Here is a 21,538-nt window from a genome sequence, read left to right on the forward strand (position 1 = left end):
GCAATTTGCTTAAATCAAATCCATAAGAAATTAAAATCTGATGTGATCAAGTATCTAACCGTTCAAACGTATTGTTTTGAGAACAAATATCGACATTTGACTGAGCCAAAACGATTGAGAAAAACTGTAAATCCCATCACTGGCTACACGTTGAATATGTTTGGAATTATGGTGACCTCTTGTGTTCAAGTTTTGTCTTGCATTCTGTGTGTCAGAGAACAAGATTCTCGAGACAAAGTAGCCCTTTTAAAATGGATTAAATCAAGTAAAAATCTTGATTTTGTGGAAACAACAAAATGACTGATTGCTGATGAAATTCTACCTTTAGGCTACCGTTATGTTAAAATACTTTTAGAATGAATATATCACTTTGTTATATGTTATATGCGCAGCAAACATTGCCAACAAAACATGTTTTGCAATATAAAGGAGTACTGATGCACTTTTTAGAAGTAAAATATTGAAAAATGTGTTTGCTGTGAGATCAATTAAATGTTATAAATGAATGAATGAATAAATAAATAAATAAAATTAACTGAGCATTAAAATAATCTAGCTCAAACACATCAAACGTCTAACTCACCTAAAAAGGTGTAGGCCTTTCAATCAATATGTAAACATTAGTTTAGTTATTAGCTAGTTTTAATTAAATAAAACGTAGGCTAGCATTTGTGGAAATGTATGGAATTGTGGACTGAACTATTAATTAAAGAGGTAACATCATTTGGACCCCTTATGCAGCATGACAGAAATGCATTTAAATAAACGTAGGCTATTTTAATGATGCTTATTTCTAGTAAAGTATAAAATCACATAAATCGAGCTTTTTAATAAATAGTAAATAGTTGTTTAATAAAACAAAATAGCTCACAAAATATGTATTTAACCAAAGGGGTTAAACAATTTATGAAGTAAAACCATCTTTTTTAACATAAAAGTCTTCATGTGACTCTTAATTTGAAGTCATGGTCACCCGGAAACGCTATTGTAGCTCGGTTCTTTTTGAGGGTCGGCGCCTTGACACGCAGAAATCAATCCTTGCGACTTTTTTAATATAAAACTAAGACATTTGTGAGATAAAACTCGTTTAGAGATGTTTTATCATGTAAGTCTGTAATTTCTTTATATTTGCGTGTACAATGAACCTCATCATCATTACCAAGAATGTCATATGTTCAGTTTTGTGTTTTGTCTCGGCTAACTTTTGCACACTCGCTGGGTTTTAAAAGTCTCGTCATTTTGATGTGAATATAGTGTTGATATATTTACTTGCCGTATTTTATTAAAAGTCAAAATCAGTCTAACATGTTATTGTTAATACAGTGAGTTTATTTAAACCGATTCTGTTTGTAGCGTTAACTTATATGTACATTCATTACCTTAATGACATGTAGCTTGTTGTTTTTTTCTCAATAACCATCACAATAGATCTCTTTGGAGCATGAGATTCTCCTCCATCCAAGATACTTTGGACCTAACCTTTTGAACACAGTAAAGCAGAAACTGTTCACTGAGGTGGAGGGAACATGTACAGGAAAGTAAGTCCAACAGAAGGGTTTGAGATCTTGTTGAGAACTTAATTCTTCAAGTAATGAATATTATGAAATATGAGTCTCTAATGTCTATCTTTTGTTTCACAGGTATGGCTTTGTTATTGCAGTAACCACAATCGATAATATTGGAGCAGGTGTAATACAGCCTGGCAGAGGTTTTGTGCTGTATCCCGTCAAATACAAAGCCATTGTATTCCGTCCCTTCAAGGGGGAAGTTGTGGATGCTGTTGTCACTCAAGTTAACAAAGTACGAGTCCATTTTTATTGTCTTCTAGTGCTTGATTCATTTTGGATATTCATTAGTTCACGTATCCTACTCCAGTGTGACTCAATGTGGTAAAAATAACTTGCATGCACAGTGATCATTTGTACAGTATTAATACATCTCATTGTCCCTGCTACTGATTTTTGTATAGTCTTCAGTACTGTATTTTTTCTTTCTTTCTCCAGGTCGGGCTCTTTACAGAAATTGGCCCCATGTCCTGCTTCATTTCTCGTCATGTAGGTTTTCCATGAACATAAAAAATGTTAATATTCAGTCTCACTTGTAGTTGTCTTATATCTGTGATATTTCTATGTCCAGTCTATTCCCTCTGAGATGGAGTTTGACCCAAACTCAAATCCTCCATGCTATAAGACAGTTGATGAGGTAAGACTCTATAAATCACCAATAAGAAATGTTTGTTGAAAGGATTTTTTAATCCTCATATGTACAAATAAATATCGAACATTTAAATTTGTTTTCTTGAACAGGACATTGTCATCCAACAAGATGATGAAATTCGACTGAAGATTGTGGGAACTCGAGTGGATAAGAATGATATTGTAAATCCCTGGCACTTTCTCTTGAATAATATTCTATATTGGTAGTACAAATATTTTCTTCTGTTTTTGATCATATCTTTTGTTCCTTTTTTTATTAGTTTGCCATTGGATCTCTAATGGATGACTACCTGGGTATGTATTTCCTATGCTAAATGTATTCTGTCACAGCTCTTTGTTTACTGTCAGAGGCATGGAGTTAGCTGTGCTATAAATTTTATGTCTAAGTTATGTTGTGCTATCCAACCATTGTCTAAAAGTGTAACTCTTATACTTCTAGGTCTTGTGAGCTGATTCTTCTGTCAAGAATATGGGAAATATTAAACTTGATGGTGTGAGGATGCTATGTAGTTTGTATATATTGTATTTAGATTTTTTTTTATGGTCTCTTTTTATCCCCATTTTGGTATATCTATAGTTTTCCCATTACAACAGTTTGTTTTGTGAAACATCAAGTCGAATGGGACCAAAATGGTGCTGTGGTTCTACATGATGGACAGATTTTGTACCATTTCATTTATAGTGAGGCAGCAGAGAAAAGAGGTATATAGAGTTCTCCGGCTGTTGGAAGATTCTGTAAGCAGTTTACAATCACGTTTTGGAAGGAGTCATTCATCACATTGTTTTTAGAAGTTATTCAATCTCATTATTATATAAGGTCATTTTTAGAATTATTTTTTTGTAAATGCCAGCCAGCCTTTTGTTCGATATATTTCTCTTTTGTAATACAGCACTCATACAATTTTGAATGTGTCTCTACCTTGTCTTTTTTGTTGTCTATTTTGATATTGTTTCATATTAAGCAAAGATATTTACGTTACTTAATACATATTACACAGTGTGCATCGATGATTTTTTGCTAATATTTTGATTCCACACCACTTTAATTACAACATATCATAGCAACAATTTTGACAGGAAAATATCTGCTATTGGAACCTCATATCATGCCTGTCACACAAAAGCTCACAGCTTTTCTGAAACTACTTATAACTTTAAGTATTTTACTGTTTAATATATTTTGTCAACATGTTTAGTTAGAAACAAAATTGCAACATCCCACCCAAAATGATAAACTTAATCATATTTAATGTTGCACAACATTAAAATTAAATCTGAAATTCATTTTCAACAAAAATATCTGAGCAAGTGTATTCAAGTCCATTAAATATGATTTTACATATAGATCAATAAATAAGTTAAGCATGCAGGCCTAGACAGAATCTGTAGACTTTTTTTATTTACAATTTGATTAGCAAGGAAATCTGTTGATTGGGTTTAAACATGGTCATTTGTTTTCAGGTGAGAGTGCTAGGCTGTTATTGATTTTAAAGTATTTTGAATTCCAAATAAGTTTTTAAAATTTTTTCTCACCTTGGTATTCCAAGCCTGTATTTTTCCCCTGGATCACAAAAGCAGATGTGTGGACTGGTCCGTCATTAGATGATTTAATTTCAATACTTTCTTAGAATAGTAAATACAGGATTTTTATTAAAAAAACAACAACATTGAAATATAATTCCATCTTATTGCAAAGAAGAAACAACTGCATTTGAAATACAAAGAACAAGGAAATAGTTATTTCATAGTTAAGGAAACATTTCATAGTTCTTAAGAAATGTGTCATTACTATTATTTATGAGTTTAAAAACGATTTTACAGTATGAGAGAAACATCAAATCTAGGTAAAGTGTTGAGAACAAATCCTTGTTCCTTTGAATGAAGATTTTGTAATGCAAAACAAGAAAAGAAAATATGTTTATAATATGGCTGCTGTCAAAAATAAATAAAGAGAAAGAAAACACGTCGTCCAGCTTTCACTTTCACGCCTTCATGACGTATTATTTCTGCGCCTGGACGGGCCTATACGTCAGCACCGCGCAGCTCGTTCCTCCTTTCTCTAGTCCTGAAGATGGCGGCAGGGGTGAGTAAGATGGGAGAAAACCCTTATATGCCTTATTACAGCACATCTCTCTCCACAATCATACCCCAATCACTCTAATCCTTATATCTTTGTACGTTGTTTCCATACCGTATTATTTTGTAGTCTCTCATGAAGCTGTTAGGATGATTATTTTAGTTGTAAATACTCCCCACACCCCTTTATAAGGTGGTTAGTGTGATGACGGGCAGAAGTACAGCACTGCGTTCTTTGTGCCACGTTTCCCCTGTCTTTCCTTCCATTGCCCCTCATTCTCCGCTTAATTCATTTTGTAAAAAGGAGAATGTCATGTTTGTAGTTTTACTTGCATTTTGTAAAGGTCAAGAGGATAAATGACCAGTGTGATATAGTAGAAACCGTAGTCAGTTATAGTTATGCATTCGTTGTGCAAGTAAGAAAAAGTAAAACGTTTTCCGTTTTAACTATTTAGCTACACGTCATATTCAGAAATTTAGTGTTCGTGTCAAACATTTTCAGACTCTTTAAAATCTCAATCAGAGGTTTAAAAGATTAACAATAACAAATAGTTTACAAATAAATGTCACTGCAACACCATCTGGTTTGTTAGTTCTGCCACTAGCAACCCCCTATTTGATTATTCAAACATTGTTTACTATCAGTGAAGTAATTTTATTGCAGGGAATTCACTGTCAGCTGCATCAGCTTGTGGAAAGTGCTGTGTAATGCTCTATGAATGGTCTAAATGAAGGGGACAGCTTGTGTTTTAACTCTCTCTAATGGAGGCCGAAGCTGCATTAACTTAAGCTATCTGATTTCAAACATTGTTTTTGCAGACTCTCTACACATACCCAGAAAACTGGAGGGCCTTTAAGGCTCAGATTGCTGCCCAGTACAGTGGGGCTCGTCTGAAGATTTCAAGCGCCCCCCCTGCCTTCACCTTTGGGCAGACGAACCGATCCCCTGCTTTCCTTAGCAATTTTCCCTTGGGCAAGGTCAGTGTTCTTTTCTTTCTTTTTTTTTTTTTTTTTTTTTGCATATGTTCTTCATGTTGAATTAATTCGTTGTTGTGGTTTTGATCAATTTTAGGTTCCTGCTTACCAGGGTGATGATGGCTTCTGTCTGTTTGAGAGCAATGCCATTGCTCACTACTGTAAGTAAGCTTCATAGTGCTTATTTACACTTGGCCTCTTCATGCATTCTCTTTTATTGGATAAGTTATCCGGTTTGATACAAAATTTCTGTTTCCACTTGCCCAAATGCATTTTATTTATCTAATTTCAAGAGCAGTGGCTGAAATTGGAAAGAGCGGCATCAGCTCTGGTCGGAGAATTTCGTGTTCACTTCATTTTATTGATTCAGGCTGCTGTTTAATTCGTGGCCATTTTGCGGCTTGCTGAAGAGAGATGCTGATTTGTGGCGGACCGTATCTGTGAAGTTGCGTGCCTCAGTATCACTGTGGTATTTGGTAGCCAGGAGCTGATATAACATTCTCTCACACCTTTATTTTTTTTACCATTTTGGGAGAATTGTATTTTGCATACCGTAAATTTAATCCCAAATAGACACCTGTCTCTTTAACATGCCTAATAGTAGCCTGGTCTGTTTTTTTGTTTTTGTTTCGGGTTGTATTTAATCTTCTGATCGTCTGTTTTAAGCTAGTTCTATGGTGCAGATTGCATACGCAAGAGAGTTCAGGCTGATTTATACTTCTGCGTCAGACCTATGGTGGAGCCTTTACGCTATAGACTATGCGTTGGTTTTTTATTTATACTTCTGCGTTGTTGATACAGAATTATACATGCAGAGGGAGCATCGGAGTGGTCATTTTGTATCGCATGATTGCAGTTGTATTACAGGGTAGCCTTCATTGTTGATGTGTTTCGGGCAACAAGTTCATTGGCTCGATGGATATTACTGGTAACTTGTATTGTTCAGCCCATGGCTGTCACATGGTTTTTTTTTTGTTTTTTTTTTATCGTGCCAATAATATAAAGGGGGTTGCACCGGATGAGATGTGCAGCGTCACGTCTATGACAACTTAACGTATCGCATGCTGGATGCGCACTTTGTCAGTTTATGGCCTGACACATTATGTTTAAGGACATTATAGAATTTAGATCATGTCTGTACTATGTTATAATTGTACAATTGCGTTGCTTAGTCTGCAGTCTGAATTAATTTTATTTCAGGGTGTACGTTAACTGAATGAATTGACAATTAGGATTATAATATGCACATCTTTATAAATGAGACCCCAGGTCTTCATGCATGAAGTGGCCAATTGTAAGTGAGCCCATTGTTTTCTTTTATTATTGCACACCACCAATCCTGATGTGTGTCCCGACAGTGAGCAGTGACGCCCTTCGTGGCAGCACACCCCAGGCCAGTGCCCAGGTGCTGCAGTGGGTCAGTTTTGCTGATTCTGAGATCATCCCTCCTGCTAGTGCCTGGGTGTTCCCCACCTTAGGTATCATGCAGTTCAACAAACAGGTGAGCGTTGTATATCTGTTCATATAATTAGGGCTGCAACTAACAATTATTTTGATAATCGATCAATTGAGATTTTTTTCCTATTAAATGGATAAATTCAATTTGATTTAATTAACTAAAAACCCGAAATCAGTGTATTTGTGTTAAAGTGTACTTTAAAAATTGCAAAAGCCACACATTGAGTTTTGCTAATATCAACATTTACATTATTTTAATGGTAATGGCTAAAATGGAACAAACATATTGTCGTCTGAGACAGCAGAGGATGGCCAGAGTAAGCCAAGAGTGTGTAACATTGTCACTGTTTCTGTACCACAGTCCATTATAAACCACATCATAGATAAAGTTTACAAAGCCATAGTCAGGTGAGAATCAAGGGTCTTAATCTATAATATAATAATTGTAATCAGCTGATTGTCTCACAAACGTAACCAGCAGCACATTTCTCCCCACATAGCAAGCTCATAATACAGTGTGGGAGAAGAACCACATAAAACAATGCAACTACATATTTTCTAACAGGGTAGTAAAAGTTTAGCTGGCTACTATGAGCTGTTACTGTGGCTGAGGTGGTTAAACACTCTGTAACTCTGCAGCGCTGTTTGTTCGCTGACGGCTAAAGTAGAAAGATGGCGACTCAATATGTCGACCTTCATAGAAGGGGGTGCCTGCGGTTATGTAGATATAAATCTCTCATTCTAAGGTAGTAAAAACATTATGGTTTATTAAGCTCTTCATACACCACTGAAAACATAGTTATGTATGTCATATTGCATTTCTGTGAATAGATACTCAAAATTATTACATATTGCACATTTAACTTAAAAAAATTATATCCAACATGTGTTGTAACACAATTTTTGTTAACTAATTTACACAGACATGTTCAGATGTGAAGATATAAACTAAAAACATCTAAGATATAATTAATTTTAGTTTTTATTTAAAATTAATTGAATTATAAGGATAAACTGATAAATAAATGTAGAAAGACTGAAAACAAGCATGTAAACGTAGAGCCGTAGTAGATCGTGCTTGAAAAACAATTAAAACTTAAAAGACAAATGCTATAATAAGAGAACAGAATGGAGGTACGCAGCAAGCTAACAGACTTGATTAAAAGGACAGGAAAAATGATGCATTAGTGCACAAGCATTCGCTGAAAACCACCGAGTACAGTGACTAAAAAACAAGCGAATCTTTTATTGCTGTTATTAACTGCCTTTAGATTTAGTGCCTCACTTTGTAAACACCGTTTTACTTTAACCTATTTCTGCAGTAGCGCTATTTTAAATCCATCTCTTATGTTGCGAGCGAACTGATTCCCCAACCTGATGCTTGAGACAAAATTGACATCCAACGTCTCCCAGAAGTTCCGGGAGTCACTCGCATATTGATAGCAGCTTCCTGATAATTAATTCAAACTCCAGGAATCTAGAGCGCGCATGCGGGACAGAAGAGACTGCTCCAAACCGTGTAGCGCGCACACATTGCAGAGCTGCGGAGGGAGAGAGACCTTACATGTGCGTGTGTGCCTCATGAAGTGCTTGGAAGACTTGGAGCATCATGACAGGCCTGTTTTAACCAATCACCTGTAAATGTCCCCGTGATGTAAGCAGACTAACTAATCGATAATGACAATTTTTTCGATTTTATCGATTAGTTGTTGCAGCCCTAGATGTAGTGCATTTATCTTTCAGGAAGTGTATTGAATGTTTTGTAAGACTTTCGTTTTTTATGTAGGCCACAGAACAGGCCAAGGAAGAGGTGAAACGAGTCCTTGCCGTCCTGAATCAACACTTAAAAACTCGTACTTTCCTTGTTGGGGAGAGAGTCAGTCTGGCTGACATCACCGTTGTCTGCTCTCTGCTCTGGCTCTACAAACAGGTGAGTCACTCTACAGGGTGTCATGAAAATCTCAGCTGGATTCAGGTCTTTTATATTAGGGATGTGCAACAAATTGGGTCCATATTGGTTCATCTGTTATCAGTGATCAAGTTTCTGTTGGAAATTATGATTTTTGTTTTTAAGATTTAATTCTAAAATTAATTCTATTGTATTGTTTAGTGTTTCTTTTCATTTTTTTAATATATGGACAACTGGTTATTGGTCTATTTTAGTGGTCTAAACATAGTACGATACTATCGCGATAACTTAAAATACTATTATAATACTTTTAGCCGAAACAAAGAGGTTTCTTTATTATTATTGTTTATTATTACTTCTGAAAGTTAAATGTATTACGGGGTGTTCTTGAATGGGCCTGGTCCTTGTCCACACATTCAACAGTTTATTTTTTCATACTGAAAGTCTGTATGTGACTGAGTATTTTAAGTATATTTTGCTGCTATACAAAAAAAAAAAAAAAAATAGATCAAAATGCTTCGGCGTTATAATAAATTATAGGTTTGCAAGGACTTAGGGGTTAGTATATGACAGAATTTACATTTTTGGTTGAATTTTACCTCAAATACAGTAAGCTGAGCTTTGGATAAAGCCAACTCTATTGCGCATAACCATACTTGTCGTCGCATTTTTATGTTGTGATGTTTCGCTAATCACAGCATGTAAAAATATGTTTACCGATCCATTTTTAATGCAATTTGTTAACCTATGTCATTCACACATCATGCATGTACATTTACTACAGTATGTGCATTGTAAATCTGTTCTTCAGATAAAGTGATCATCTCTTCAAAAGACTTGAATTGAACCCCTTTTTTATGATGGCTTTTATGACCTTTTTGGATCTTTCAAATTTTAGGGGAATAGTCATTAAATGGAGGGCCAGAAATCTCCCAGGTTTCATAAAAAAAAAATGTTTGGAAGATAAACAGATCTTTTAGGTTAGAATAAGGTTGAGTACATGAGTTTTAATTTTGAAGTGAACTTTATCTTATAAATACAGTAAACTGAATCTTGTATAAAACAAACTATCTCAACTCCTATCTTTTAAATCACTGATATCGTCACTCACATTATTATGTCCTGATGTAACAATCTATTGTTACGCCTCATACTCATTTGTTTCTCACCCATCTGATGACTGAACATTCTAATGATAATTGACAGCAAGTGTAATTTATAAAGCTACAGTCTATTAATCAGAACCTGCTTGCATTAGATAATATCTTGTATTAGTGATTGGGTAATCAGTTGCATAATTAAGTCAAGTCTCCATTATTTCTGTAGTGTTTTATACAATACAGATTGTTTCAAAGCAGCTTTACAGTGATTTTAATATTTCGTTTTTAAATTGGCACTTGAATGTTTTGTGCAATTTTTCACCTTTCTAGGTTCTAGAGCCTGCTTTCCGTCAGCCCTACCCCAATGTCACTCGCTGGTTTGTGACCTGTGTCAACCAACCTCAGTTTAAGACTGTTTTGGGGGAGGTTAAGCTCTGTGAGAAAATGGCTCAGTTTGATGGTACGTTTTTCAAACCTTCTTGCCATGTTTTTGCTCTTTTGCTTGAACTTGAATTAAAGTGCAGAACGTCTGATTTCATGGTTATCAGCATATTGTCCTCAAGCACAACCAAAGATGTTTCTTAAATCCATGGTCTCTAAACAGGGTTTAAAGTTCTCTGTCACTACGACGTTAATAGCTTGTTTTCACGTGACATCACTCCACTGCGTTGCCATGGCGCGAAATGCAGATGGAGGGCAGGAAGTGATTTTCTATAATTAGGAAGCACTATTACACACTCAAAATGCCTATGTTTTGTGTCGTTTATGGTTGCTCAAATCGATCAAACCACAAGGAGTTTTTATCGTGTGCCCAAAGTTGTTGTTCATAAGGGGTGAAAATACAAGAAATTGACAGAAAAACACTGGGAAAAATGCCTTGCGAACCTAAGTCTGCGGTCGGGAGGAACCGAATGGGAAAATGCCTGTGTGTGTGCAGTGATCACTTCATCAAATGTGCGTTAATACATTATTTATGTGGCTTATAATTACATTATTCAGGCGTTTAAATACACTTATGTGGCTGTTTAACGTACCAGTTTCCAAACTTTGTAAAGTCAAAGTATGTCTGTAAGACGAGTTAGTTGCTGATATCTACAGCCTCGATGGCAGGCAAATCTCTCAATTCAGTTGAAAATCGGTCCTCTTCATAACGTAAGGATCACGTCCAACATATGTTTCGATTTTCTGTTTGTATATTTCTCTTGTAATAGTGTCTAAAGTAGTACAGTACGGATTTTCCTCCATCTCATCCATTGCACTCTTCACTCCTTGCCCTCCATCTGCATTCCGCGCGTCAAAAGAATCACATGACTGCAAACCACCTATTGCAGGGTTCCCGTTTGTCCTTACTGTCTTTAATTCACTTTTCGTAATTTTAAGGCTGTAAATGGGCATTAATTTCTCATAGTGTAATGTCTAATTTTAGTTTCAATAGGTCTTAAGTAAAGAAAGACAAGGTGTGTTCACCCTGCTGAGGGGGATGTGATCAAAGCCTGAAGTGGATCCAAAGCACGTTCCTCTCTCCAATAAGCATTCTGTAATGATTTTGCTCATGATCCATCCCAGGGTTTAATTCACGCTCACGGAAAAACTAACATGTAAAATGACGCTCTTATTATTTTATTACTCTTTTCGCTATATTCAATATTTTGCTACCTAAAAGTTAAAAATGTTGCGTCATGCCCCTAACGCATCTGTATTTCTCTCATATTAAATATAAAATGCATGTGTAGACTTATATTTTTCTAATATCTGGACTACTGTATTAAGGGAGTACGGATGTATAAACAGAAGTTTCAATATGTTGGTGTTAAATACATTTTCTGAGAATTTATTTTTCAAGTTTTGACTGCAAATGTCATGCCCATAACACTGGAATTTCCCAATTTTAATTTATCCTCAACTAGTTTTGTGGTGTAGGTCTACGTATTTTATAATTTTAACTTCAAATAATACTAATAGTAATTTTAAAGATGTGTTAGCATCAGATCTGGACGGGAAGGGTCACAATTCTGCGTTCTCTCACCGCGACACAGGTTCGTGAATTTGAGTATAGCAACTTCGGTTTTATATCGCATATTTTTACAGCCCTATTAAAATAGCTTTTAAAATAAGCAGACTGGCAATATTAAAGCGGTTTAAAACATCTCCAAAATACTCAAAACACTATTGGTCTCAACCATTTAAATAAAGTTAAAGGAATTTGACTTTTGTCATACTTGATTATGACAAAATGGTGACAAACCTGATTTTATATTTAAAGTAACAATATGCTGATATTCCATTTTTGTCAAACAGAGACCCTTAGAGTATTTAACGTTACTGTCGTAAATACCACTCACGCAGAACGTCCTCTCCTTTGTAAAGTGCAGCAGTTGTTGGCTTTTCAATATTTTTCCTGATATTGAGTGCTAGTTTATGTGCTTTAATTTCTTGTAATTTTTCCAGCTAAGAAGTTTGCTGAGATGCAGCCGAAGAAGGAGGCTCCTATCAAGAAGGAGAAAGGTGGCAAGGAAGGAGGCAAGCAGCCACAGCAACAACCACAGCAGGAGAAAAAAGAGAAGAAAAAGGAGGAAAAGAAAGCCGCCCCTGCTGAGGAGGAGATGGACGAATGTGAGGCTGCACTGGCTTCTGAGCCAAAAACTAAGGACCCATTTGCTCACCTTCCAAAAAGGTACTTGATACACCTTCACTTTAGAGATAGATGCTTCTTGAAAGTCTGTTCGCTCTCTCACCAGTCTGCCTTTGTCCTCTTGCACCAGTTCTTTTGTCATGGATGAGTTCAAGAGGAAGTACTCCAACGAGGACACCCTGACTGTGGCATTGCCTTACTTCTGGGATCACTTTGATCGTGAGGGCTTCTCAATCTGGTACGCTGAGTACCGCTTCCCTGAAGAGCTGTCCATGACCTTCATGAGCTGTAATCTTATCACAGGTACAGTCAGGTCACTTTGCCTTGTCTCGTTAAACAGTGCCTGGAATGCTATAGCCTTGTTTTTGGATTGTTCCTTCCAATTCCGCATGTTCTACTTGCGCAAGAGTTTTGCATTGCTTGGTTTTAAGAAATATGTACAAGTACTCTCTTGCTCCTCTCCTCAGGAATGTTCCAACGACTTGACAAACTACGCAAGAATGCCTTTGCCAGTGTCATCCTCTTCGGTGCAAACAACGACAGTTGTATCTCTGGTATCTGGGTCTTCAGAGGCCAGGACCTTGCATTTCCTGTGAGTAATTTTCATGTTCTCAGAACCCTGTTTAGTGTCTATGCATGTTTATAGTTTGATTCCAGGATTAACACTGTACCAAATGTAGGGCTTTCTCCTATTAGTCATCTAAACGTTATTTTAGAGAAGAATTTGTCTACCAAAATTTTAGTAGCCGGTTAGTTGAGGGGAAAAAAAAAAGTCAACAGGAGGTGGCAAAGTCATGCAGTCCCATTATGTCTGCAGGAAATCAAAATCAGGGCTCAACATTAAGTCTTTTCATGTGCTTGTCCATTGGACAAGGAAATCTGTCATTCACTTATACAAGTAAAACAATTGCTTGTCTGCACCTTTTAAAGGGCTAACCCCCTTCCACGCAACTACGCAGACACCTGGTAACGCTCATTCCCCAAATAGCAAGCGGGGATGATTGACATGCGTAACCTATCATTAAAAAGAGACTGAAAATCGACAGCACTAAAAAATCCCCCTCAATCCCCGTACTCCCGCAGCGTGCCGTCTGACTGATTTATTAAGCAAATACAGTTGTCACAGTATTTCTGACTCCTGAAGGTAATTGGCCTGGGGTGGATGTGGAAAAATTGTAGAGTTAACTTTATCTGGATTCGATGATCCCATGGATTATTTTACAATACTCCATTTATGGTCACTCGGATAAGAGGAAGACCTCATTCAGCCATGCAAATTATACAATTCTTAAGTATTGATGAACAATAAATCTAACTAAAATGTGTGATTATGAAAGTTTTGTGATTTGTGGAAGGCTCAAGTGGGAGTTTGGAGAAACAGCTGTTTATTTATTCATTCTCAGTGTTGAGAAACGTCACCTGCATGTGTTATGTTTTTGTGTTAGTAATAAAGTACCCAATTATGTTACATAATTATTTTGTATGTAAACGATCACTTTAGTTACTTGCGGATTAAAAAAGTACCGTTGTATCAGTGCTGCGCGAGCTCTCGCTCAAACACAGACGGCTCACAGTACTGATAATTGTAAAATTTAAGTTTAAACTTTGTTCTTGGTGTTTTTTTTTTTTTGTCAATGTCAGAAAGCATTTTGTATTATCCATCCGTGTTTTTAAAATTCATTAAATGATGGACGTTTTACTATTAACAAAGCCCTATATGTCGGATTTATTTAACTTGTAACTTGATATTCTTTTTAGAATAACTTATTCAGTTTTTCTGTTATTGGTCCTGTGACATGACTCTAGTCTATTCATTGTCAACTATTTTTAGGGGCCAAGCACTGAAGGTGTGGAGGCACCTATTATATTTGTTCAGATTCGTATTCTTTTTCTTCTTCTTCTTCTTATTATTATTATTATTCTGTCATAAAACTGTCTGCCATTTTTAATTGTCAAAAAAAAATATGTTTCTAAACTCGTCCTAGACTGTTTGTCTGATTTTCACCAAAATTGTACCAGATCATCTCCGGGCAGTGCCGTCAAAAAGTAATGGAATTCAAGTTGATTCGTCAAACCGTTTGATAAACGCACAAATTTAATTTTACGTAGCACTTGCAAAAACAGATGCAAGGCTGTTTCTCCTCAACACTTAATCGTATTCAGACCAAGAACACAGATACCAAGATTGCCGTATTTGGATGAACTTCTTGTCCGCCATCTTTATTTTCTTTTAAAACCTTCTTTTTCAAGCTTCTAGACCGTTGGTCCGATTTTCACCAAAATCGAATCGTGTCATCTCCATACCATGCCGATTACGCTATGGATATAGACACAACTGTTTTCGTATAATACAGCATCAAAGTTGAGGCATGTTGTCAAAATTACCATTCAGGCTTTCTCTGCATTGCCTTCACATTTTGACACCAAACTTTTTTATGTGTCATTGTCACCTAACTCTGATCACAACGCATCGATTTTATAACTGCGCCACCTATTGGTCGAAAGTGATAATCCATTAAATCATATTTTTAGTTAATGTGTGTTTATTTTTGAATGTCTTTATTGCTCCTTGCTGCAGATGGTCTCACTCTCCCAGCCATGTTGGCATGTCTTATCTGCTTGTGCTTGGCCCTGATAATTGCTGCTTGCAGCTATATTCTATAAAAATGTTTGCATTAGTTAACGTTGATCCAGCTAATGCGTGTCGTGTTTAAAATGTGTAATGTTCAAATGCAAAGACAGTACGTCACAATTAAAAGCCCTTTTTTCTGTGGGATTTAGTATCTTATTTGGAATGGATACTGGAACGATAAATTAAGTAGTACTATAAATGTACACATTTATTTTTTCGAGGGGTTTCTTGACTTTAGACTTAAACCTGCTCACATGCAATGCAATATGAACATTGCAAACCACATTGACTAGATCAGGCTTTTAAAAAGTGCAAGCCAGTTTTAGGCACATTGTGAAAGTTTAACTTGGCGCCTTTTGTCAAATTTGAAGTAAGCTTGCAATAAAAGGAACATTAGCTTCTTTTGAGTTTTGGCCAATTGTGACCAATAACCAAACAATCTTTCCATCCCAGCACAGCTGTAGTGATCAATTTTATGCAGCTACAAATGCAGCAGGGTTGCTGGATTAAACAACCTGAATGTCAGAAGTCTTGAACCTTTGACTCGTATGAAAAGTTGTTTAAAAAACAGCACATTAAAGAAGCATATTTTCTCTGTGGAAAACAATTCCTTTGTTTTGCTGATTCTGATTCCAATCAAATTCTATGGTTGACATAAATTCATCTGTAACATGATATAATCATCATTTTTGAGCTGTTTTAACTGAAAGCAACTTGCACTGACATATTATCTTAAAATAAGCCAGTGCCATTTCGTCTCAAGATGCACACCAGTAATGTTTTTTTAAAAGTTACTTTAAAACCTTTTAATAAAAGGGTTTAAAGTAAAAGGTAAAAACAAAAAGGTACTTAAATGTCCTAATTGAACTAAGGACTTAAAGCCAGAATTAGGCCTATCTAAACCAAGCCTCGATGAGATAATAGAATGTTAAATCTTATGCATGGCTTATTTTAATTTGTGCTTATTGGTGAAAGTGCAATAATTCTGATGAAATGTAAAAATTAGGGCTGTCAGTTAAATGTGTTATTAACAGGGTTACCGCAAACCCATTTTAACGGTATTCATTTTTTGTTTAGTCACAAGATTAACAGTCTTTTTGGCCTAACAAACTTTGTAGTTTTTTCACATGCTTTTGCAACAGGACGCATGTGTGGTGCTGCGCTATGAAACCCATTCATTTGAATGTCTTGTGCGAGGACGTTTTGTTGCTTCGCCGACCAAAGCACAAGTGGATCTAGCTAGACCGGAAACAAAACAGCCATGATGCCGCACATACTTGTTTGGGTGTTAAATTGAGTGGATGACGAGTGTGAGATTCCGAAATGGATGCCATTAAGAGTCTGAATGGAAAGTTAACTTTTAAAAAGTTGCCAAATGATTCCATTAACAAGACCAAAGGGATTTGTGTTTTGTCGTCGTGAACTGAGCCATCATCTCAGCACGTCCAGTCTGAAATACTACTTGATGATGGCCAATCACACACACAGCTGATGCGAATTCTCCGGCCCCTCGTCAATATCAGGACCTTGTCAATATTTCTTTGACCCTTTCATTGATGGACAGTGTTACATTGAGAGATCATTTACTCCAAGTAAGAATGTTAGTGTGAAATTGAACACTGTGCAAATGTTATCAGCAATGTTGATAAGCATTAAAATGAGAAAAAATAATGGGACAAAAGGAAATCAAGACACATTTAGAATAGATAATGTTAATTATGACAATGCGATTTAATCATGATTCAATATTTTATTCTTTTGACAGCACTAGTAAAAAACGCCATTGTTTAAATGAATGGCCAAAACGCAAACTTTTTGTTTCAAGTGGAAAACGGTGTTGTGTAAACAGCCCCTAAACAAAAATTGGACAAGGTTGGTAAAATATAACTAGAAAGTACATTTGACAGAGGACTAATGCTAAAAATGGCTCACCAAATTAACATCAATGTGAGGCAGGATAACCAGGCTATTGACAAGCTGTTTTTGTCACATTAAATTAGGGCTGAATCGAATAGTGAACATTGTTGACAATAAAAAATTTGTTTTTTATAGCGGTCAATATATTTTATAGCATATATTGACCGCTACGGCGCTGTGGCACTAGAGTGTAACGCAAACCTTTACAAATGCTATTGCGGGAAAAGAAAAAAATAGCGCAAATTATGACTGAATCCGAATCCGAACTAGCAAAGTTTGGGAGAGTTTCACAAAACTTCAAACCAACAATGCTGTCTTGTGCAATACATGCAAGGCGGAACTTGCTTTTCACGGGAGCACAACATGCATGTTGGAGCGCTTAAAGAGGAAACATCACAGCAAAAGAGGAGCCGGTGAGAACTGAGTGTTCTCCAGCTGGAGCCAACTAACTAGTGGATAATCTCTTTATTAGAGAATAAAATACTACTAATAATATTATCAATAATAATATACAGTAATGTGATTTATTTTGTATATATAATAAAGCTTGATCGAGCTTAGGAGTCAGGGATGTTCTTATTATTTTAATACTATTAGGTATTCTAGTCTTATCACTCGCCTGTATTTTGTTTCATAATCATGAAGACTTACAAAAGGAGATGTTCAGGAAGAATATCATGGCAGTTACTTTTCCTTTTTCATACTGTAAATTAAAAGGTGAATGAGTGTCTCTGTCAGCTCATTTGTCATGTAAAAAAAAAAAAAAAGATTGTAATTTTATATTTATAATAATTGTTTGCAGATTAATATTTTACCATTCTTTGTGTCCTGAAGTAAATATCCCTTTTCTCTGTCAGTTCTAAGAAAAAGTGGGCCTGTTAAACAATGCTTAGAGAGCATTTGTGTGTGATTTGAGTTGGACTGAAATCTGAAAACTTAATGAGAATAACCTGTTTATTTGGCTCAAGTTCATTAAAACAACTATTTCAAAAGCTGAACTGATTTTCTTTTTTATATATTATAGTAAGAATATGTATAACTCAATGTTTTAACTAATTGAAAAAGCTGAATAATCGTTTCAAACTTACTGATAAGCCGGCAAAATAATCGACAATTAGTCGATTAATCGTTACATTAATCTATTATCGAAATTATCGTTTGTTGCAGTCCTATATTAGATGTGCTTCATTCAGTATTTGTGCAGTTAAGTAGATCGATGGAAATGTTTGTATTATAAAAAGCAGAAATGTTTTCAAAACCAGTGAGCTGTATATACTGATATGGTTTGTTGACCAAGTATTGAGACAAGTTGAATGTACAGATGTTTTTCTTTGTAGTTCTCCGCAGATGGCAAAAAAAAATAAGTTCACAATCTGCCCTATGATTTGTGAGTGTTTTAGTTGACTGTATAATCAGTGCGGAGTTTAATCACGTCATTGACATTCATTATTATTAAAATGTAATGTTAAGCATTTATTATTTTTATTTGATTCAATGTTTTTTTTTTTTTTTTTTTCTTATCTCCCCTCAGCTGAGTGATGATTGGCAGATTGACTATGAGTCCTACACTTGGCGCAAGTTGGATGTGGACAGCGAAGAATGCAAGACCATGGTGAAGGAATACTTTGCATGGGAGGGTGAATTCAAACATGTAGGCAAAGCTTTCAACCAGGGCAAGGTTTTCAAGTGAGAACATCTTGCGCCCAGTATTTATCAACATCAGTATCAATGGACATGACATTTGTTTGAGAACCCCATGTACAAGGCTTTGAGCTGTGGTGGAAGGAAGACTTGAGTTGAAAAATAAAACTTTTTTTCACAATCTCACTTTGTTTTCTTTTGTTTCTTTTTTCTGTTTTGACTGTTACTCTCTTTTTATCTCTATTTTTTAAGTTTATCTCTTAAAAAAAAAAACGTCTTAGTTCTATAGCCGATATGTGTTTTATATATAGCTGATGGTAATATTTTGGAGAATATTTTATATGAAACTTGCTTTTAATTATAGTTCTGGTTTTACTGTTCCCAGAAAGTCTTTTCACAGTGCCTGATGCTCTCTTGGGATCTGAAATCTAGAAAACATATAAATTATGATGCTCTTTGAATCTGGAAATCATTGAAACGCTGGAAACAAAATGGAGTCTCAGCCATTTAATTAAGAAAATGTTTGCCTATTTTAACTTTGGTGTTTGGAAAGATTGATCAGACTAAGGTCCACCAGAGGGAGCCTCATGTCTCGGATCCCGTTAACTAGTCATGGGTGAATGGTAAAAATCAAACCCTTTTTTTAATTTTAGTGCCATGAAGTGCATCCTGATCTTTTGCAATATTGTCAGTCATTGTTCTGATTCCCAGGAAATATGCATAATCCAGTATACTTAAGGGTCATATTGGCCTGGCTTCGCAGATGGGGCTAAGCAATGATTAGACCTTAGTTTAATTGGGACATTAAAGTAACTTTTATAAATGTGCCTTAGAAAGAAAGAAAAAAAAAACTTACTGGTGTCTTTTGAGACAAAACAATGGTACAGTTAAAACCTAAGCCTGCATTATTCTGAGACTAGGTTTAAGCCTCGTCTGAAGCGAGGACATAAAGTCTGGAACTTTACCACAGGTATTTATTTACATGAATTTATTGCCATAGGCCAGGCTTCAAGTTATGGAATTACCCTAAAGAAGGCAAATTCTTGCTAGTCTGTTCAAACAGGTCTGTTCCTAGACAGTGATATTGTCTGTCTTGTTCCTTGATGAAAAAATGACCAATTTGCTGATTTCCAAGCACACACTTCTATTGGCATAGGAGTATGCTAGGTTGTCATTTGTTGACACACCTGAGTAAAGACTCTGTAAACTTCAGGAAAAAAAGCCACACCTTACCCATGGGTGTAACTGGTAACTTATCCTTTTATTTTGTTTTTAACGCTTCAATAATTTAATGTGCTTCAATCTGGGTACTAATCCTCTGTATTTCACATTTGGAAAAAGAAAGGTATACAATCTTGATCCGCGTGGGAGAGGTAAATAACAGTGCTTGCATTTTAAGTATGTTAAACACACATGGGGGAGCATCTTAATCAAGACTTTGAATAATTGATTGCTGTTAAGTAAATAATTCAACAAGTATATTTACAAATGATGTGATGTATTTAGTGCTAAATAGTTACACTGATAAAATGTCCTCATGATCAGTAGTGTTGCTCAATGGTGAGCACCGGGTGTGGCCTCGGCTCAAGCGTGTCAATGCTTCCCCACAGCTGAATGCGCTGTCCTCACTTAACCTTATAACTGTGAGCGCCTCAGCAGGACATTGTCACACAGTGATAGCTGATTCACTTGAAGGCTTTGAAGAGCACAGACATTGATGTTCTCAGATAAAAGCTGTCTTGTGGGCTTTTACATGAAGGCTTCCTTATTACAAAGCCCTGCACATAATGAAACATTGAGCAAAAAGAATAAGAACAGTTATATATATATATATATATAACTGTAATATATATATTCACCAATATGCATTACATGTTAAGTTGAACTAACAAGGAAAAAGTATTTAATAAATGTAATGTTCATTTCAACATTTACGAATACATTAAACTTGTTAATTTCAACGTTTGTGAGGTAAAAAAAAGCCAAGTGGCTTTTTTGAAAGTTTTTTTTTTTTTTTTTTTTTTTCATTAATTGAAACTTTGTGTCTAATTATTATGGACCAGAGCTAGCATGAACAAACAATGAACAATTATATTTTCATCAGTGTTAACAAAGATGAATGAATATTTGAATGGTTGTTTATTGCTAATTTTAATGCGTTGACTTGTTAACTAGTAGGACTTGTTCAGTATTTATTATGTAATTTATTCCTGTGCTGGCAAAGCTGAGTTTTCAGCATTTGTCTCGCATTATCCTTCAGAAATCATTCTAATATGATGATTTTATGCTCAAGAAACATTTCTCAACAGTAAAGTTGAAAGCCAGAATTTTATATATATATATATATATATATACATACATATACCAGGCTTTCCAATGCTTTAAAAGTCAAGCAATAGTGAAAATACGATCCGTGTTAGGAAACACAGTGTGGAACAGGAATGTTTGCCAGAAAACCTCCTCTTCCTTTGTATTGGTTCAGAGGCTTGGGAGTTAAAAGGGTCAAACTAAACCAGATTCATGAACAATACGTACTGTAATGCCAACAGCAACACTATACTAGTGCTGCCAGCTCCCCCTGACGTTCCCCAGAGCTTCCCCGCTCTCTTTCTGTTATTCCCACACCGGCTCTTCCCTTAGTTCCCATCACTAAACTCCTTCCACATTGATTTTATGAGGCTACAACAAGTACTTGTGACAGAATGTTATAGTGAGGTCTGTATTGTACATTGAGTTGAGAAGAAAAAAAGCCTGGTATGCCTTTGTCAGGAATCTATTCCACACATCTGGAAAGAGTAAGGGGTAGCAGCGGTTAGAAAAGCAGTCCGCTTCGAAAAACATTCAGCCAGTATTGAAGTTTAGATAAATATATTCTCTAGATCGCAATGGTAACTCTAGAACACTGACACAAAGCAGCATCACGTAAGTGTTACCTTAACACTATACTAGTGTTACTTGTATGCAAGTAGCGCCATGGAAACA

At 35.8% G+C, this 21,538-nt stretch overlaps 2 protein-coding genes across 2 annotated transcripts; both read left to right on the forward strand.

Annotated features, from left to right (window-relative positions):
• Positions 1-970: 970 nt before the first annotated feature.
• On the forward strand, positions 971-3,124 carry polr2g (RNA polymerase II subunit G). The gene is made up of 8 exons (XM_039648444.2): positions 971-1,105; positions 1,429-1,538; positions 1,641-1,800; positions 2,004-2,054; positions 2,137-2,202; positions 2,307-2,378; positions 2,477-2,510; positions 2,656-3,124. The coding sequence occupies exons 1-8, from the start codon at positions 1,094-1,096 to the stop codon at positions 2,667-2,669; spliced, it is 519 nt and encodes a 172-aa protein (XP_039504378.1). The 5' UTR covers positions 971-1,093; the 3' UTR covers positions 2,670-3,124.
• Positions 3,125-4,177: 1,053 nt separating this feature from the next.
• eef1g (eukaryotic translation elongation factor 1 gamma) lies at positions 4,178-18,742 on the forward strand. Its single transcript, XM_039648909.2, has 10 exons — positions 4,178-4,299; positions 5,112-5,270; positions 5,365-5,428; positions 6,626-6,768; positions 8,512-8,655; positions 10,065-10,194; positions 12,183-12,408; positions 12,497-12,669; positions 12,834-12,958; positions 18,447-18,742. Exons 1-10 carry the CDS (start codon positions 4,288-4,290, stop codon positions 18,603-18,605), a joined length of 1,335 nt encoding a protein of 444 aa, XP_039504843.2. The 5' UTR covers positions 4,178-4,287; the 3' UTR covers positions 18,606-18,742.
• The last annotated feature ends 2,796 nt before the right edge of the window (positions 18,743-21,538 follow it).

Source organism: Pimephales promelas, chromosome 9, assembly GCF_988280905.1.
Source record: "Pimephales promelas chromosome 9, fPimPro1.hap1.1, whole genome shotgun sequence".
Classification (NCBI taxonomy): domain Eukaryota; kingdom Metazoa; phylum Chordata; class Actinopteri; order Cypriniformes; family Leuciscidae; genus Pimephales; species Pimephales promelas.